This window comes from Dendrobates tinctorius, unplaced genomic scaffold (assembly GCF_039654945.1).
Source record: "Dendrobates tinctorius isolate UK_male_01 unplaced genomic scaffold, ASM3965494v1 ptg000035l, whole genome shotgun sequence".
In the NCBI taxonomy this organism is placed as follows: domain Eukaryota; kingdom Metazoa; phylum Chordata; class Amphibia; order Anura; family Dendrobatidae; genus Dendrobates; species Dendrobates tinctorius.
In genome coordinates, this window is record NW_027361703.1 from 2,777,444 (window position 1) to 2,798,377 (window position 20,934).

General features: G+C 42.4%; 1 protein-coding gene and 1 long non-coding RNA gene across 2 annotated transcripts in view; one reads left to right on the forward strand and one right to left on the reverse strand.

Annotated features, from left to right (window-relative positions):
- The window catches only part of NDUFA12 (NADH:ubiquinone oxidoreductase subunit A12), a 38,810-nt gene extending 30,461 nt beyond the window's left edge, over positions 1-8,349 (forward strand). Inside the window, exon 4 of the mRNA XM_073573225.1 lies at positions 8,118-8,349. Within this exon, the coding sequence (XP_073429326.1) occupies positions 8,118-8,298 (181 nt within the window). The 3' untranslated portion in view covers positions 8,299-8,349. The remainder of the gene's footprint in view (positions 1-8,117) is intronic.
- The window catches only part of LOC141087615 (uncharacterized), a 50,144-nt gene continuing 34,783 nt past the window's right edge, over positions 5,574-20,934 (reverse strand). The window contains exon 3 of the long non-coding RNA XR_012231699.1: positions 5,574-5,627. This is a non-coding gene — a long non-coding RNA (uncharacterized lncRNA). The remainder of the gene's footprint in view (positions 5,628-20,934) is intronic.

A 20,934-nucleotide genomic window follows, 5' to 3' on the forward strand; every position in this document is an offset into this window, starting at 1 on the left:
CAATTTTGGAACCAACATTTTTTTTGTTAGGAAGTTATAAGGGTTAAAAATTGACCAGCGATTTCTCATTTTTGCAACACCATTTTATTTTTACGGACCACATCACATTTGAAGCCACTTTGAGGGGTCTATATGATAGAAAATACCCAAAAGTGACACCATTCTAAAAACTGCACCCCTTAAGGTGCTCAAAACCACATTCAAGAAGTTTATTAACCCTTTAGGTGCGTCACAGGAATTTTTTGAATATTTAAAAATAAATGAATATCTAACTTTTTTCACAAAAAAAATACATCAGGTTCAATTTTTTTTATTTTACCAAGGGTAACAGGACAAATTGGACTGCAAAAGTTATTGTGCAATTTGTCCTGAGTACGCTGATACCTGATATGTTGGGGGGAACCACTGTTTCGGCGCATGGCAGAGCTCAGAAGTGAAGGAGCGCTGTTTGACTTTTTCAGTGCAAAATTGGCTGGAATTCAGATCGGACTCCATGTCACGTTTGGAAAGCCCCTGATGTACCTAAACAGTGGAAACCCCCCACAAGTGACCCTATTTTGGAAACTAGACCCCCCCAAGGAACTTATCTAGATATGTGGTGAGAACTTGGAACCCACAAGGGCTTCACAGAAGTTTATAACGTACAGCGGTACAATTAAAAAATCATATTTTTTCCACAAAAATGATCTTTTCACCCTCAATTCTTATTTTTCCAAGGGTAACAGGGCCCTAAAAGGTATTGTGCAATTGGTCCTGAGTACGCTGATACCCCACATGTGGGGGTAAACCACTATTTGGGCGCATGGCAGAGCTCGGAAGGGAAGCAGCGCCATTTGACGTTTTTGGCTGGAATTGAGATCTGACACCATGTCGCGTTTGGAAAGCCCCTGATGTACCAAAACAGTGGAAACACCCCACAAATGACACCATTTTGGAAACTAGACCCCCAAGGAACTTAACTAGATGTGTGGTGAGCACTTTGACCCCTCCAGTGCTTCACAGAAGTTTATAACGCCCGGGCATGAAAATAAAAAAAAATCGTATTTTTTCCACAAACATGATCAATTAGTCCCCAATTTTTTTATTTTCCCAAGGGTAACAGGAGAAATTGAACCCCAAAAGTTGTTGTCCAATTTGTCGTGAGTACGCTGACACCCCATTTGTGGGAGAAAACTACTGTATGGGCACACGTCGAGGTTCGGAAGGGAAGTAGTGACGTTTTGGAATGCAGACTTTGATGGAATGGTCTGCGGGTGTCATGTTGCTTTTGGAGAGCCCCTAATGTACCTAAACCGTGGAAACCCCCCACAAATGACCCCATTTTGGAAACTAGACCCCCCCACGGAACTTATCTAGATGTGTGTTGAGCACTTTGAACCCCAAGTGCTTCACAGAAGTTTATAACTCCCAGGCGTGAAAATAAAAATCATTTTTTTCCACAAAAATGATATTTTTGCCCCCATTTTTTTATTTTCCTAAGGGTAACAGGAGAAATTGGACCCCAAAAATTGTTTTGCAATTTGTCCTGAGTAGGCTGATACCCTACATGTGGGGGTAAAACACTGTTTGGGCGCATGGCAGAGCTTGGAAGGGAAGGAGCACCATTTGACTTTTTCAACTCAGAATTGGCTGGAATTGAGATCAGACGCCATGTTGCATTTGGAGAGCACCTGATGTGCCCAAACAGTGGAAACCCCCAATTCTAACTCCAACCATAACGCCAACACACCCCTAAACCTAATCTCAGCCCTAGCCCAAACCCTAACCCTGGCCCTAACCCTGGCCCTAGCCCTAACCCTAATGGGAAAATGGAAATAAATACATTTTCTTTTAATTTTATTATTTTTCCCTTACTAAGGGGGTGATAACGGGGGGTTTGATTTATTATTTATGGCGGTTTTTATGTTTGGCAGCTGTCGCACGCTAAAAGACGCTTTTTATTGTAAAAATAGTTTTTGCATCACCACATATTGAGAGCTATAATTTTTCCATATTTTGACCCACCGAGTCATGTGAGGTCTTATTTTTTGCGGGACGAGTTGACGCTTTTATTGGTATCATGTTCGGGCATGTGACATTTTTTGATCACTTTTTATTTCGTTTTTTTGGACGCAGAATGAGCAAAAACCAGCGTTTCATGAATTTCTTTTGGGTGGTGCGTTTACGCCGTTCCGGGTGCGTTAAAATTTATAAGGCGGTTTTATTCTTCGGGTCAGTACGGTTACAGCGATACCTCATTTAGGTCGTTTTTTATGTTTTGGCGCTTTTATGCAATGAAAACAATTTTATATAAAAAATAATTATTTTTGTATCGCTTTATTCTGCAAGCTATAACTTTTTTATTTTTTCGCTGACGATGCTGTATGGCGGCTCGTTCTTTGCGGGACAAGATGACGTTTTCAGCGGTACCATGGATATTTATATGCGTCTTTTTGATCGCGCGTTATTGCACTTTTTGTTCGGCGGTATGATAATAAATCATTATTTTTTGCTTCGTTTTTTATTTTTATTTTTTAAGGGGTTCGCTTAAGGGGTTAACTATTGGGACAGTTTTATAGGGCGGGTCGTTACGGACGCGGCAATACCAAATATGTGTACTTTTATTGTTTTTTTTTTATATATATATTTACAAAAAATGATTTTATTGGGGAATATTTTTTTATTTTTTTTTTAAAAATAGTTTTTGCATCACCACATATTGAGAGCTATAATTTTTTCGTATTTTGACTCACTGAGTCATATGAGGTCTTATTTTTTGCGGGACGAGTTGATGTTTTTATTGGTACCATTTTCGGGCACGTGACATTTTTTGATCGCTTTTTATTCCGATTTTTGGGACGCAGAATGAACAAAAACCAGCGTTTCATGAATATCTTTTGGGGGGGGTGCGTTTACACCGTTCCACGTGCGGTAAAATTGATAAAGAGGTTTTATTCTTCGGGTCAGTACGGTTACAGCGATACCTCATTTAGGTCGTTTTTTTTATGTTTTGTCGGTTTTATGCAATGAAAACTATTTTATATAAAAAATAATTATTTTTGTATCACTTTATTCTGCAAGCTATAACTTTTTTATTTTTTCGCTGACGATGCTGTATGGCGGCTCGTTTTTTGCGGGACAAGATGATGTTTTCAGCGGTACCATGGCTATTTATATGCGTCTTTTTGATCGCGCGTTATTGCACTTTTTGTTTGGCGGTATGATAAATCATTATTTTTTGCTTCGTTTATTATTTTTATTTTTTAAGGGGTTCGCTAAACTGGTTAACTAATGGGATAGTTTTATAGGGCAGGTCGTTACGGACGTGGTGATACCTAATATATGTACTTTTATTATTTTTTTTCTTTTTTATTTCAATAAAATGGATTTATTGGGGGAATAGTTTTTTTTTTTTTCTAATTTATTTGGCGATTTTTTTTTTTTTTTTTTTTTTTTTTTTTTTAACTTTATTACATAGTCCCAGGTGGGACATCACTGTCCTGTGACAGATCGCTGATCTGTCACATCACAGATCACTGTGACAGATCAGCAATCTGTCACAGGCAGTTCTTCAGACTTCCTCATGCCTGCGCTTTGCAGGCACTGAGGAAGTCAGCTTCCTACAGGCCCCCGAAGGCCCCCGTCGCCATCTTGGATTCGGGGGCCTGTAGGGAATGAGACCCCCCGCAGCAGCGCTGCACATTGCGCTGCCGTGGGGGGCTCAGGGAAGCACAGAGGGAGCCCCCTCCCTGCCGATGCTTCCCTTTAACCCCCGGTACACCGCGATCATGTTTGATCGCGGTGTGCAAGGGGTTAACGTGTCGGGGCGGTCCGTGACCGCCCCTGACACCAGGGCTGTGGAGTCGGAGTCGGTGCTCATTTTGGTGGAGTCGGAGTTGGAGTCGGTATAAAATGGACCGACTCCGACTCCTAAAATATATAATAAATTGGGTACAGTAATTCAATGCAGAATGTGCTGAATATTTTTTCATAGGAATTTGGGAAAGTTATGAAATGTCCTATAAATGGCTGTTCTATTCCTGATCTAAGGCTACATTCACACACAGCGTTTTTCCTGTGTTTTTTGAGGATACTTTTTTCAGCTGCAAAAGCTGATCATCTTTTTAAAAAACCGCATCACCTGAAAGGTTTTTGAGCTCATAGATAATGTTTTCAATAGCAAAAGCAGATTAGAAATCTGCTCTATCTATCCATTTATCCATATCTGTCTATCCATATCGTATCTGTACCAAAAAGAATGAAAACCGGGTAGTACACCAATATATATTCTGTTCTATCTAAATATCTTGATTATGGGATCATAAAAATGATTAAATGTCTGAGGTTCACATTGTACTACAATAAATTTTTCACTTAAATATAAGCAATATGTGTGGGAGTCGGAGTCGTGGAGTCGGAGTTGGAGTCGGAGTCGGTGTAAGGGAAATTGAGGAGTCGGAGTCGCAGGTTTGGCTTACCGACTCCACAGCCCTGCCTGACACATAGTGCCGGGTGTCAGCTGTGATAATCAGCTGACACCCGGCCGCGATCAGCGGCGCTCACCACGTGGGCGCCGCTGATCGCGGTAGACGTACTATCCTGTCCATGGGCAAAGGGGCCCGGGTCCCATGGACGGGATAGTACGTCTGATGTCAGGAAGGGGATAAAGGAAATCCTGTCAGTAGGATCAACCCTCCTAAGCCATCTATATAGGCATGAAGGTCATAGGAATCTGAATAAACTGATACATTGATATTTGTGATCCGATATCTTAGGCTACGTTCACACGGTCAGTAACCGGCAGGGTATTGGATGTAGCACATGTCCGCTGCGTCCAAAGCGCTGCCTGCTTTTGAACATAGGTGATTCCTCGTGTTCATTGAACTGTGCGGAATCACCGCGTCCAATACATTGCACTGATGATATTTCTCTTGCGGAGACCAATAAAGATAAATAGACGTGCTGTGGGTGCGCAGGTGAGCCGCGGGTGTCGGAGCACGCATAGTGGAGATGGCATTTCTTGAAATCCCCGCCACTTTGAAAATGGTTCATTTGGTGACTCATCTGATTTGGAGACTTTTCCCATCAGTAAGAGATATAGCATACTCAAAGGGTTTGCAAAAATATTTGGTAGAGGTCTGACCATTAACGAGACCAACTGCCTATGCTTCCTATTGGTAAGAATGAGACCCGGACTGGTGAGCAAAGGACCCTTGTGTGGACAGTCTTCATTCCTGTCTTTAAGTGCTCCTTTGCACGTCAATTATTTTTCTAATGTAAAAATCAGTCTGAGCATCAGTTTGGTCAGTGTCCACTTTTATTATCAGAGTTAAATTTTATTCAGTTTTTCTTGGATGGAAAAGACAAAACAAAAACTCATGTAGGTTTCTCCAATCAGTTTGTGAGAAATGGACAGCATACAGATGGCACACAAGTGCTGTCTAATTTTTTTCACGGATCCACAGAATTGCATTGTTGAGTTTGAGCAGACACTCTGGTCAGTATCAGACATTTGTCTTGATTTTGTGCTACTTCCGTTCTAAAAACTGACACTTAACAGATCCCAGACAGATGCCATAATAACCAGTGGGCCCCCTCTGCATCTGTTTGCATAATTTATTCAATAGATTAATCCAGCTTGTCTGTTCCTAATAATAAAACAAACGGAAAGTAAAAAAAAAAGTGTGAAAGTATTACTCTCCCAAGTGAGGAGTCTTTTTTTAATTGATACATTTTGAGTTTATTATAAACATGGATGTCTGTTTAAATCGGTTTTATAATTTTTTTTATTTTTGTTTTGCCAGTGATGTCTATCCAAGACTGCTTTTGCTCAAATCATTGATTTGGAAAGGCATGACACGGACCTTAACAGTATCTACGATTCAGTCATTCTCTGATTATTTTCACTTTATACTGTATAGTGCCTGCAAATCCCAATGTAATTCTGTTGGTGTCCCCATAGTCCTTGGAATTTAATATACAAACATACTAGTTTTCATTGACCGACCTTTTACTGTTGTCCATTTTTGTATAGCATTCAAAAGGTCTTGTATTCTGACAGGTTTATAGGAAAGTGACAAAGAACTTTCCTAGAACTCCATGCTGGTTCATTTCCACAGCAATTAAACTGCTATAAAAACCATAACCGTTTGACACCTGATGATGAGATACAAAATTCGCCTTACATGTATAAAATGTATTTATTCTTCTTGAAGTATTTTTAAGCCTTATGTCGAGAATTCGGCACGTAAGCGCACATCATCTAACACGAGATACTAGAAAGGCCCACTGTTGACGACTGACATTATTTGACTTTGTGCTTAATCACTGTCATTATAGTCAGACAATCTGCCATGAAAGGAAATCTGTCACCATAAAGATGTAGTCTGTTCTGCAGAAATTATGTTGTAGAGCAGAAGAAGCTGAGCAAGTTGATCATCGTTTTGTAGTATTAGATTCGGTATATGTTATAATTTATTCATTGAAATCTGTGCTGATTTTGAGCTTTAGAGTCCAGTGAAAGGTCCTTTTGTTGACAAATTCTATGTAGGCATATGTACTGAGATGGAGATGGCTGATCACTGATAGGACCATCTACAGGGTGGGCCATTTATAAGGTTAGACCTGGGTGGGCCATTTATATGGATACACCTAAATTAAATGTGAATGGTTGGTGATATCTACTTCCTGTTTGTGGCACATTAGTATATGGGAGGGGGAAAACTCTTCAAGATGGGTGGTGACCATAGTCGCCATTTTGAAGTTGGCCCACCCAGGTGTATCCATATAAATGGCCCACCCTGTACTTGACTTCTATGCCAATAATGAGCAGAGATTAAATTTGTTTGTCCCAGAAAAACTGCATATCACTCTGCTCAGCTCCTGAAGTCTTATAACATGACTCTGGCACATCATACTGCTTGTTCAACATGAGAGGTTCCCTTTAAGCCACCAATATAAATTTGCATTTGGTTGTGAAGTCTGATTGCCAGTGTAAGTTTGCTGTCTACGCATTACCAGTCAGCGCCTATAAATGTCTTACTAGCTTTTGATTTAGAATCATAGAATCGTAGAGTTGGAGGGGACCTCCTGGGCCATCTGGTCCAACCCCCTGCTCAAAGCAGGATTCGCTAAATCATCCCAGACAGATGTCTGTCCAGCCTCTGTTTGAAGACTTCCATTGAAGGAGAACTCACCATCTCTCATGGCAGCCTGTTCCACTCATTGATCACTCTGTCAAAGTTTTTTCTAATATCTATTGTGTCTCCTCCCATTCAGTTTCATCCCATTGCTTCTAGTCTTTCCTTGTGCAAATGAGAATAAAGATGATCCTTCTACAATGTGACAGCCCTTGATTTGTGTAAGGCTAGTTTCACACTAGCGTTTATGAGCGCAGCGTCGGCCTGCGCACGGCCGCCGCTAAGCCCCGCCCCCGCCGGTAGCTCCGCCCACAGGCGCATGATGCTGCATGCGCCCTGCGTCCCCTATCTTTATCACAGGGGGCGCAGGCCGTGCGCAGGCCGTGCGCAGTATGCGTTTGGCGGCGCATGCGCCTTTTTGACGGTGCGCCGACGCAACCAAACTGCAGCAGGTCAAAAGGACGCATGCGCCGCCAAACGCATACTGCGCACGGCCTGCGCCCCCTGTGATAAAGATAGGGGACGCAGGGCGCATGCAGCGTCATGCGCTGGTGGGCGGAGCTACCGGCGGGGCGGGGCTTAGCGGCGGCCGTGCGCAGGCCGTCGCTGCGCTCATAAATGCTAGTGTGAAACTAGCCTAACTCCTTCTCAAGAGCCCGTTAACTTCACTATATAGTGCAATACTTTAGTGTTATAATGCATAGTAAGTGATTTTATAGATACAAGTCCTCTATGGGAACTACGTTAGAATTTTACCCCACTTGGAGTTTTTGTTCCTTGTTGTTCAGTATAGTATATGGTTATATGAATGATGTAATTCAAAACTACAAGTCCTCATATTGATGTGTTGTAAAAGAAGAGTAATAACAGTTGTAAAGAGGGTACGAAAAAATAAGACACAAACATAATTGGCCCCACCTAGAAGGGAATAAAGGCAATCTATAATCTGGTATAATCTCATATTAAGTTAATTTTTTTTTGTTTTTAATCTCACACTAGGCATCGCTGGCTGCATTGCATGACAGAGGAACCTCCAACAACTCATCCACCTACCGTTCAAAAATACGCCTGGGAGAATCACAAAATTAATCTGAGTGCTACTCCTGGACAGTATGTACCATATTCTACCACTCGTAAGAAGATTGAAGAATGGGTTCCCCCTGCGCCGTCCAAGAATTAACAATGCATTGTAACATACATTATTTAATAAAAAATAACTTTAAACATTGAAGTAATTCTTTTCATTTTTGATACATAATATGTATTGCATTGTAAGAGACCAGTGATCAGACAAATACAAACTGAAGTCCCATACAGGGACTAAGTAAAAAAGTTTTTTAAAAAAAATTGTTTTAAAACTATCAAAAAAAAATCACAAAATAAATAATAAAAAAAAATATTAAACCAATAAATACATTTTTATATATATATATATATATATATATATATATTTTTTTTTTTTAAAAAACAAAAAGGTACACATATTTGGTATCGCCCCAACCGGAACGAGCCAACCTATAAAACGGTCACACTTGTGCACGCCTTCGGTGCACATCGTAAAAAGAAAAAAAAAAAGGAAAAACCTTTGCTTTTTTTATCATGTCGCCACACAAAAAGTAGAATACAACGCGATCAAAAAGTCATATCAAAATAAAAATGGTAGTGATTAAAACATCTTGTCGCACAAAAAACAAGCTGCCATCCAGCTCCAACAGCGGAAAAATAAGTTATAGCTTTCAGAATAAAGCGATGCAAAAACAATTATTTTTTCTATAAAAGTTTTTATTGTGAAAAAGCGGCAAAACGTTAAAAAAAAATATAGATGTGGTATTACTGTAATCGTACTGACCTGAAGAATAAAGCTGCCTTATTAATTTTGCTACACAAAAAACGCCATTAAAAAAAAAAACAATTTCTGAATTCCTGGTGTTTGATCATTCTGTCTCCCAAAAATCGGAATAGAAAGCGATCAAAAATTTTCATGTGCCCGAAAATGGTACCAATAAAAACGTCAGCTCATCCCACAAAAAACAAGCCGTCACATGACGCTGTCGGCCGAAATGTGGAAAAATTATAGCTCTCAAAATATAGTGATGCAAAAACTAGTTTTTGCAATAAAAAGCGTCATTTAGTGTGTGACAGCTGCCAAACATAAAAACCCGGTATAAATCTGGTATCGCTGTAATCAGGGCTGTGGAGTCGGAGTCGGTGCTCATTTTGGTGGAGTTGGAGTCGGTATAAAATGGACCGACTCCGACTCCTAAAATATATAATAAATTGGGTACAGTAATTCAATGCAGGATGTGCTGAATATTTTTTCATAGGAATTTGGGAAAGTTATGAAATGTCCTATAAATGGCTGTTATATTCCTGATCTAAGGCTACATTCACACACAGCGTTTTTGCTGTGTTTTTTGAGGATACGTTTTTCAGCTGCAAAAGCTGATCATCTTTTTAAAAAACTGCATCACCTGAAAGGTTTTTGAGCTCATAGATAATGTTTTCAATAGCAAAAGCAGATTAGAAATCTGCTCTATCCATTTATCCATCTGTCTATCCATATCATATCTGTACCAAAAAGAATGAAAACCGGGTAGTACACCAATATATATTCTGTTCTATCTAAATATCTTGATTATTGGATCATAAAAATGATTAAATGTCTGAGGTTCACATTGTACTACAATAAATTTTTCACTTAAATATAAGCAATATGTGTGGGAGTCGGAGTTGGAGTCGGTGTAAGGGAAATTGAGGAGTCGGAGTCGCAGGTTTGGCTTACCGACTCCACAGCCCTGGCTGTAATCGCACCGACTCAAAGAATAAAGTCACCTAATCACTTATACCCCTGTAGATAAATTCCTAAAGGGGTGCAATTTACAAACTGGGGTCACTTGAGGGGGGACGCTGCTTTTCTGGCATTTAAGGGCTCTTTATATAGTCTGGAAACTAATTTGTTCTCCAAGAGTCAAATAGCGCGCCGTCACTCCAGAGTCTTGCTGTATGGCTAAGCAGTACTGTACAGCCACATATGGGGTATTGCCAAGTTCAGAAGAAACTGTGTAAAGCATTTTGGCACCATTTTTACCCATTTCCCAGTGTGAAAATGTAACATCTGGGGCTAAAACAATTTTTTTGTGGTAAAAATGTAATTATTTTTTCTTCACTGCCCAATGGTATCAAATTCTGTGACACACCTGTGGTGTCAATTTGATCCCTGCACCCCTACATGAACTCACTGAGAAGTGTAGTTTGTAAAATGGGATCACTTACGGGGGTTTCTGCTGTTCTGGCACCTCAGGGGCTCTGCCAATGTGATATGGCCCCCTCAAACCAATGCAGCAAAACCTGCACTGTAATATGGCGCTCCTTCCCTTTCATGGCCTGCTGTGCTCCCAGACAGTAGTTTTCCACCACATACTGGGTATTGGCATACTCAGGAGAAATTCCACAACAAATTTTGGGGTCCATTTTTGCTTGCTACCCTTATGAAAATAAAAAAGTGCTGGCTAAAATAGCATTTTTGTGGTAAAAATGTTTTTTTTATTTTGACGGCTAAATATTATAAAAATCTTTGAAGCTCCTGCAGGTTCAAGGTGCTCACCAGACATCTAGATGAATTCCTTGAGGGGTCTAGTTTCCAAAATGGTGTCACTTGTTGGGGGTTTCCACTGTTTAGGCACGTCAGGGGCTCTCCAAACGCAACATGGCGTCCGCTATCGATTCCAGACAATTTTGCATTCCAAAAGTCAAATGGCATACCTTCCCTTTGAAGCCCTGCCGTGCGCCCAAACAGTAGTATTATCCCACATATGGGGTATCGGCGTGCTCAAGAGAAATTGCTCAACAAATTGTATGGAGCAATTTCTCCTGTTACCCTTATGAAAATGCAAAATATGGAGCTAAAACAATTTTATTTGTTAAAAATGTTTTTTTATTTCCACGGCTCTTCGTTATAAACTTCTGTGAAGCACCTGTGGGTTCAAGGTGCTCAATACACATCTAGATAAGTTCCCTAAGGGGTCTAGTTTCCAAAATGGGGTCACTTGTTGGGGGTTTCCACTGTTTAGGAATGTCAGGGGCTCTCCAAACGCAGCATGGCGTCCGCTATCTATTCCAGACAATTTTGCATTCCAAAAGTCAAATGGCGCTCCTTCCCTTTCAAGCCCTGCCATGCGCCCAAACAGTAGTATTCTCCCACATATTGGCATGCTCAGGAGAAATTGCAAAACAAAATACATAGTCCATTTTCTCCTGTTATTACCCTTGCGAACGTAAAAAAAATTAGGTCTAAAGGAAATTTGTTGTGAACGAAAAGTAAATGTTTATTTTTTCCTTCAACGTTCCATTCATTCATGTGAAGCACCTGAAGGGTTAATAAACTTCTTAAATGTGGTTTTGAGCACCTTGAGGGGTGTAGTATTTAGAATGATGTCACTTTTGGGTATTTTCTGTCATATTGACCCCCCAAACTCAGTTCAAATGTGAGGTGGTCCCTAAAAAAATGGTTTTGTAAATTTTGTTGTAAAAATGAGAAACCGCTGGTCAACTTTTAACCCTTATAACTTCCTAACAAAAATTTGTTTCCAAAATTGTGCTGATGTAAAGTAGACATGTGGCAAATGTTAATTATTAACTATTTTGTGTGATAGCACTCTCTGATTTAAGGGCATAAAATTAAAAGTTTGAAAATTGCGAAATTTTCACCAAATTTCCATTTTTTTAAACAAATAAACGCAAGTCATATCAAAGAAATGTTACTACTATCATGAAGTACAATATGTCACAAGAAATCACTCTCAGAATCACCAGGATCCGTTGAAGCGTTCTAGAGTTATGACCTCGTAAAGTGACACTGGTCAGAATTGAAAAAATTGGCCCAGTCATGAGGCAAAAACAGGTTAAGGATGAGGTCTGACAAGTCATGCAACCGAAAACATTTGTGCAGCTTGTCTGTGACATTCTGTTGTGAAACTACATTAAAATTGTGATTTTGCTGTAGACAAGTTAACTTGCAGAAGTTGTGTGAGACTTGCATTGACTTCCATGTTGTGTCATGTGCAAATTGTGTTGCAGGTAGCAGGAAAAACAAATTTGGAAATATTTGCAACTCTGTGTGGCAGTATATCCTAAATCACAATGCAAAACCAATGCAAATCATTGCCTCCAATGTTGTAATGCGTCACTATGAATTCAGCAACATACAAAACATGTTTTCTAGCCTTAACCCAAGAGTGATGTCCCAAAACTTTTGTCCGTTGACTGCATTTATTAAATGTCGTGGCCACAAATTGTGATCGCAGTCAGAGTATGTGTGTATGGATACATGCTGACTTTTATTTAGTAATATTATAATTATTTACTGTGCAGAGGTAACAATTCTGTGCATCTACTGTTTAATTTAAAATCTGAGATTGCCAGCTATACTTGATTGCCATTAACAAGTCTGCACACTTTACTGTATTCTTCTCAAGTTACTTTTATGCAGGTTAGACGTGACAATGTTATAAGGTATTTTAATTGCTTTTATTTAGTATATTATGTATTGTATTTGCACTATAATTTATTTAACCCCTCAGTAATCGCAGATGCATCATTTGCAGCTGTCGACCTTATTCCTTGGTGCCACCCTTTTACAGAACTTAGGACTTAATGTATGGCGCACCGAGAGGCAAAAATGTAGTCTTTTATATAGCTGACACCCTGATGCATTGGCTAAAAGAAGAATGGGGCTTTTTCTTTAATACACTTTTTCCAAATTTCAGAATTTTTTTTCTCCACTTAAAAAAAAAAAAAAAAATCCATATAAGTTTGAAACTGCTTTAAACGTGATAACCTGGCGATTTATGATTCGGAGTAACTTTTACCCAGAATGTATGCCGTAAAAAACAAAACCTAAAATACCATGGTGGAATTGCATTTTTTTTTGTCCCCAATTTCACCATACTTAGAATGTTTTTTATTTTTCAGTATATTCAAAGATATTAATGGCATAATTTTAAAACTGCAACTCATCCTGCAAATAAGCCGTCATACCGCTATGTTGACAGAATATCTGTTTATGACCCTTGAAACTGGAGGATAAAATAAAACCACAAAAATTGGTTGCAAAGGGCACGTATTAATGAAAATTGAAAACTCCCATAATATTCAGCATTCCATTTTTTGAATGAGTGTAATGAAGTTTTTGTGCATTAGTTTCATAATCTTTAGTGATGAGTGAACGTGCTCGGATGCTTCACACTAGAGCTCAAGCAGCTTGGATAGTGTGTCTCTCCACTCTTCCTCCAGACTCTGGGACCTTGAGTTCCAAGGTCTAGTGTGAAATGTCCACAATCAGTGATGGTTTGGGGAGCCATGTCATCTGCTGGTTTAGATCCACTGTGTTTTATCAAGACCAAAGTCAGTGCAGCCGTCTACCAGGAAATTTTAGAGCACTTCATGCTTCCCTCTGCCAACAAGCTTTTTGGAGGTGGAAATTTCCAGCAGGACTTGGCACCTGTCCACACTGCCGAAAGTACCAATTCCTGATTTAAAAACAACATTGCCACTGTGTTTGATTGGCCAGCAAACTCGTCTGACATTAACCACACAGAGAATCTATGGGGTATTGTCAAGAGGAAAATGAGACACCAGACTCCACAATGCAGACGAACTGGAGGCTGCTATCAAAGCAACCTGGGTGTCCATATCACCTCAGCAGTGCCACAGGCTGATCACCTCCATGCCACGCCGCATTGATGCAGTAATTGAGGCAAAAGGAGCCCCGACCCAGTATTGACTGCATTTATTGAACATACATTTCGGTAGACCATCATTTCAGCTTTTAAAATCATTTTCAATCTGGTGTTATAAAGTATTCTAATTTATTAAGATAATGACTTTTGGGTAAGCCATAATCTTCAACATTAACAGAAATAAGCACTTGAAATAGATCACTCTGTTTGTAATGACTCTATATAATATGAGTTTCACTTTTTGTATTGAAGAACTGAAATAAATTAACTTTTTGATGATATTCTAATTTTGTGAGATGCACCTGTAGCTCAGTGCGCCTCATTTACTTTGTTCTGCCTGTGCAAGCAGGCGTTTACACGACTGGCGGTTGGTGAAAGCTTACCGATTAGTGATCGTTTAGTGCCGATGGGTCCATGTAAACAGACCCTTAGGCCAGGGTCACACATGCGAGAAACTCGTATGAGTCTCGCATGTCAATACCCCGCACTCCCCCTTCACTTTTGTATTCCAACATTTACTTTTCCCTGCAAATCCCCCTCCTTTTTTTAGCATCTAGTATAAAGGTTGATTTAACTAATTATACCCACTTTAACTTTTTTCAAATTTTACCCCAGAAGTCTTAAAATTAATTGCCCACCAAGCAGATTTATATGCCCAACAATACATTTTCCAAAAAGCCACTGCTTTTCATTCACGTTCATGGACTCCCACAAATGTCTCCAGAATAAAAAAAAAAATAAGTTACCCTGAACATGGGTTTAGTTAAAATAGGAAAAAAACTCTCTGCCCCTACTAGGTCAACAGAATCTGTCAACAGCACCCTTGTGTCATGATCCAGGTAACCTTTTTTTTCCTTAAGCTGTGTGCTAAAAGGTAGTTTTGCCCCCGGTGGCCATTAGGGTCATTGCACTGTGGGGATTTCAGTTCTAGTTTTGCCCCCGGTGGCCGTTAGGATCATTGCACTCTGGTTACTTTGGTTTAGCGCATGTGATTATCACTAACAGGTGTGATTGCTCTGGTTTAACTATATAGGAGTGTCTTGTTCTCACTGTTGGTGATATTGCTCATTTCCAACCAAGTCTGGTGGAGGAAGGAACTACAGAGAGGAGTTCCTTGCAGCTCAGGAGAGCTCTGGTGTAAAGTCTGGTGAAGGAAGGAATTACAGAGAGGTGTTCCTTGCAGCTCTGACAAAGCTTGGAGAAGTAGCAGCGATTCTGGAGGAAAGCTGCATTCTAGTGGTGGACTCTGTTGCTGGGAGCAAGAGCAACAGAGCAAAGCTAAGTGGTGTTATCCCTGTTTGTGACTTCCCTTATGTGTGTTTCAGTGCAGTGGTGGGATTAGTTTCTGCACCGTCCATTTCATTAGCAAGGGCTAGGTGCAGGGCGAGCTAGGGTTCTCAGTTTCCAGCTCGGCGACAGGTGCGGAGCCTGTATAGGGACTGTTAGGAGTGTAGAAACTGGCTCAGGGGAGTGCAGGAGGTCTCCACGTCCCCGTTCCCCATCACAGGGCCCTCCATTGTATCGGTTTCCCCTTATTTAAATTCGCCCTGCTGGAGGCGGTGTATCCAGTTTCACGTGTAATTCTGAAATTCGCCTGCTGGAGGCGGTGTATCCAGGGTCGCCTGTGTCAGAAATTCGCCCTGCTGGAGGAGGTGTGTCCAGTCGCACGTTGACCATCACACCTTGTATTTGCAGCTGTCATTAAGAAGCCCTAATGAAATTCCTTAATTTTAGTGTAAATTCCCAAGACCTATTCAAGAAATGACTGCAACTATGATCACTTTAAAAATTGAGACCCCTAATCTCCCTCCTAAAAGATTAATTTCTAAATTCCTACATCCCATAGTAAAACATTTCTGTTGACGAGTCATTGATTAGTTTCAAGGGCCGTCTCTCGTTCCATCAATTCATCCTCTCCAAGTGAGTCAAATACAGTGGTAAATTACAAAATGTGAAAGAACACAACAGGGTACATGTGCATTTTTCTAATATATAAAGGTAGGGACTGCCAAAAACCCCCCCACCAAACTGTACCCTGGCAATTTTCATCCCTGGTAAAATCATTTGGGAGCTAATGACGGCATTTTTACATTGAGTAGCACATGTATACTGACCATTATGACACCAGTATCCTCCTTATTGCTCCACACTGCAAACACAGATGCCTGTGAGACGGAAAAAATTAGGTTTTCCATTGAAGTTGGTGCCTAGACGCTTGGCGAAGGGGCGTGTCATTCTTACTTGCAAGTGATCGACTTCCTGCAGTGAAGTGGAATGACAGGAAATGTCTACATGCTAACCACACGGCATGCAGACACCACTGTGACAGTCAGAGACGGGCTCCACCAGTGACTAGCAAAAGCCTGTCTGCTTCACAAATTATAATAAATTTATGGGAGGTGTTGACTTGTCAGACCAGGTGCTTCAACCATTTCTGGTGAAGTGGAAGGCCAGGGCTTGGTATCAAAAGGTAACAATCTACCTCATTAGATTGCTACCTGCTTTGTTCTGTACAAAAATTCAGTAGAAGCACTCCCTTTTCTCCAGACCCAGGAGAAAATTGTTGAATTTATCCTATTTGAACGGCACAGGAGGCAGTCTACGAGTCAAAAAATGTGGTCACTTCTGGGGGTTTCTTGCCTTTTTAGAACCTTGGGGTTGTTCTGCCCATTAGCACAAAAAACTAGGTTAAATTGCTGTTGTCATTTTAATAATACTTTGTTAGTGAAGTCTAATGTGGTAATAGCACCATCTGGTGACATTTAGTTGTATTACATGTTTTCTGTAAAGCAGTCAGGTGCATTTTTGGGAGAGCCCAAAGCATGCTGGGTAAAGCCTTTTGATACAGAAGTTTTCCAAACACATTTGTGTCTCGTTCCCTGCATTATCTTACGTGAACTCCATTTATGGGTGCAGGAGCTGGACCTGTTGATGTGATTTACGCGAAACGGCTGTCGTCCTTGCACTCCTCGCATGCCTCCTAAGCCTGCATGTTCTCATCAAACTTTTTTGTCACATAGATGAAATAAAATAACTTTAATATCCTTCTCAATGTGGTGAATGCAGCAAGCCTTTCTTCTTTTTTGTATTGACACACTTGTCTCTTTAAGGCCGGTTTCACATTTGCGTTTCAGGGCGCAGCGACAGCCTGCACATGGCCGCCGCTAAGCCACGCCCCCTTCCGCGCCTCCGCCGGTAGCTCCGCCTCCGGGCGCATGATGCTGCATGCGTCATGCGTCCCCTATCTTTATCACTGAGGACGCAGGCCATGCGCAGTATGCGTTTCGGCGGCGCCTGCGTTCTTTTGACGGTGCGCCGACCAGCGCCAAACGCAACCTGTTGCAATTTGGTTGCGCTCGGCGCACCGTCAAAAGGACGCAGGCGCCGCCAAACACATACTGCGCACGGCCTGCATCGTCAGTGATAAAGATAGGGGACGCATGCAGTGTCATGCGCCCGGAGACGGAGCTACCGGCGGAGGAGCGGCAGGGGCGGGGCATAGAGGCGGCCGTCGCTGCGCCCTGAAATGCAAATGTGAAACCGGCCTAAGACCTCACAGCACATGTCAGACTAAATGAGAATCATGAGGTCAAAGAAACTGGCCAAGGAGCTCCGAGACAGAATTGTGGCATGGCACAGATCTGGCAAAGGTTACAAAAGAATTTCTGATGTACTCAATGTTCCTAAGAGCACAGTGGCCTCCATAATCCTTAAATGGAAGAAGTTTTGGACCACGAGAAGTCTTTCTAGACCTGGCCGTCCAGCCAAACTGAGCAATCGTGGGAGAAGAGTCTTGGTGAGAGAGGTAATAAAGGACCTCGAGATCACTGTAGCTGAGCTCCACAGATGCAGTAGGGAGATGGGAGAAAGTTCCACAAAGTCAACTATCACTGCATCCCTCCACCAGTTGGGCCTTTATGGCCGAGTGGCCTGATGGAAGCCTCTCCTCAGTGCAAGACATATGAAAACCCGCATAGAATTTGCTAAAAAACACATGAAGGACTCCTATGAGAGTCTCTGGTCTGATGAGATGGAGATAAAACTTTTTGGTGATAATTCTAAGCAGTATGTGTGGAGAAAACCAGGCACTGCTCATCTCCTGCCCAATGCAATCCCAACAGTAAAACATGGTGGTGGCAGCATCATGCTATGGAGGTGTTTTTCAGCTGCAGGGACAGGACGACTGGTTGCAATTGAAGGAAACATGAATATCGCCAAGTACAGAGATATCCTAGATGAAAACCTCTTCCAGAGTGCTCTAGACCTCAGACTTGGCCGAAGGTTCACCTTCCAACAAGACAATGACCCTAAGCACATAGCTAAAATAACAAAGAAGTGGTTTCAGAACAACTCTGTGACCATTCTTGACTGGGCCAGCCAGAGCCCTGACCTAAACCCAACTGAGCATCTCTGGAGAGACCTGAAAATCGCTGTCCACCAGCGTTCACCATCCAACCTGACAGAACTGGAGAGGATTCCTAAATCCAGGTGCAAAAAACTTATTTGATCATTCCCAAGAAGACTTATGGCTGTACTACCTCAAAAGGGTGCTTCTACTCAATACTAAGCAAAGGGTCTGAATACTTATGACCATGTGATGCTTCAGTTTTTCTTTTTTTTAATAAATTTGAAAACATTTCTACATTTGTTTTTTTCACTCAAGATGGGTGCAGAGTGTACATTAATGAGGAAAAAAATGAACTTTTTTAAATTCACCAAATGACTGCAACGAAACAAAGAGTGAAAATTTTTAAAGAGGTCTGAATACTTTCCGTACCTACTGTATACGGAATAGTGCTTAAAGGGTTAGATGCTTAATGAAATTATATAATGTACTATTCATGTGCAGCTAGTAACTCTCCAGTCAAGATGGCTTCATGGCCACTTTGGCCTCCCTTCATGCTCCCACACTACCTCCTCATCTCGCCCTCTCTTTGTTGGTGTCTCTCAAGGTTCTGTCCTAGGACCCCTTCTCTTCTCAATCTACACCCTCGGCCTGGGACAACTCATAAAGTCCTATGGCTTCCGGTACATCTATATGCTTGATGATACTCAGATCTACCTCTCTGCTGCCAGAATCCCAGAGTGTCTATCAGCCAACTCCTCCTTCTTCTCCTCTCGCTTCCTCAAGCTCAATGTGGACAAATCTGAACTAATTATCTTTCCTCCATCTTGCATACCTTCCCTACCTGATCTATCTATCACAATAAATGAAATCACACTTTCTCTTTCGTCTCATTGGGGGACACAGGAACCGTGGGTGTGTGCTGCTGTCACTAGGAGGTGGACACTATGCCATGAAAAAGAAATGTTAACTCCGCCTCTGCAGTATACACCCCTCCGACCGGCTGTAGGACAATCAGTTTTTGCTTGGTGTCAGCAGGAGGTGGACAGGGGTCTTTCGCAGACCCATGCCTATCTCAGTGTGCGTCATTCCATTTCAGGTAACCATGGAGGGATACAGAGTAGATCTGCTACATCTGTTTTCCCACACCGGGATTATGAGTACGGCGTGTACTGCCACCCTGTATCCTCATGAATCCCACTGGCAGGACCCTAACCCCTAATACAGGACTCGTGTTCAGGTGGCCGCTCCTGGTCCTGACCTTTGTCTCCCATCACTCACCCGCCAGAGCCTGATGATCGAGAGAGACGCCCTGCAGAAAAGGTTTGGGACAGCAATCTTTTCATGCAGATAACCGACCCCTGTTAGAGGGTGAAGTGGAGGTAAGAGGCTGCAGCATTTTATATTCTGCTCACCAGCCGCCCTAGGCTGAATGTGACCACTCTAATCAGCGCTCGGGCTTGCAGCCCATGGCTCTATACTTATTTTAAGAGCCAACACTTACTTTCAAGCACGCGGTGCAGCGCGGTTCCAGCCTCCTCCCATGGCAGCGTTATGGACCTGGGCTCCAGCAGAAGCCCAGCACAGCCGACGCCAGATTCCGGCTTCCGGCAGGCTCCGCCCCTCAGCTTCCTCTTCCTGTACCAGCGCCATCTTGGTGCTCCAGGAGGCCGGAGCAGGGCCCTGCCCACCGCTTTCATAAAGCTTCTAGGCAGCGGGGACTGTTCACCTCGCTCTCTCTCCCTCATCAGCCTTTGGGCGGCAGCTGCGGCGGTGACACAGGTCATGGGTATGTGAGTACAGCACTACAGGTTGCTCCCTCACTCCGCTTTCTACCCCCGACTGTCTGCACCAGGTAAAGCCTGTCAGTATGCCCAAGGGAGAGCAGTCCCGCTCCTCCTCATCCGCTTCATCGACCTTGGTTAAGTATTTTGTATGTACCAAATGCAATGTCAGGCTTCCTTCAGGTCAGTCCTCGCCACTCTGCTCAGATTGCAGCAGATCCATGGTGTCACCTACGTTAGAGAGCAGGTGCAGCCCCCCGCCTTGCCTGTCAGAGCTCCCGCATTATCCCTGGAGCAGGAGAAAGCCACCCTGCCTGCCGCCCAGGGGCCATCCATCTCCACGGGAGACAGTGAGTGTCCAGGATGGGCCTCTGCCTTATCTAATTCCATGGCCGACCTTACCAAGGTATCACAGACCTTGGTAACAGTGCTTGACAGTTTGCCACTTTAGACTCCAGTGGACACAGGAGCATCAAAGCAGCCTCCTTTTGGGCCTTCTAGAGGCTGTAAAAGGTTTAGACAGGACCACCAACCCACGTCCCCTTCTCACTCCATCTCACCGCCAGAATTGTTATGGCCGTCTGCCTCCTCCTGGTCCTCATCCCCGGAAACAGGCAAGGCATTATCAGAAACACACTCAGAGGAGGGTTCTGAGCACGGGCCAGAACAGTCCCAGGGCGTCAAGGATATGGTTCAGGGCCTCATTGCCGCATTCAATGAGACCTTTAACATTGGGGACGCTGCATCAAAACCTAATAATCAGGCTTTTTCATTGATGCGTAGGGATGAGCAGGAAGTGTAGAATTCGGACTCGCTGTACTCGTTACGAGTACCTCCTAATACTCAGGTACTCGTAATGAGTAGCGAGTCCAATGTAGGTCTATGGGAAATGTGATTAATGGGTGGGGACTGTGCAAAGACGGTGCCGGGCTGTGCGGGACTATGCTGGC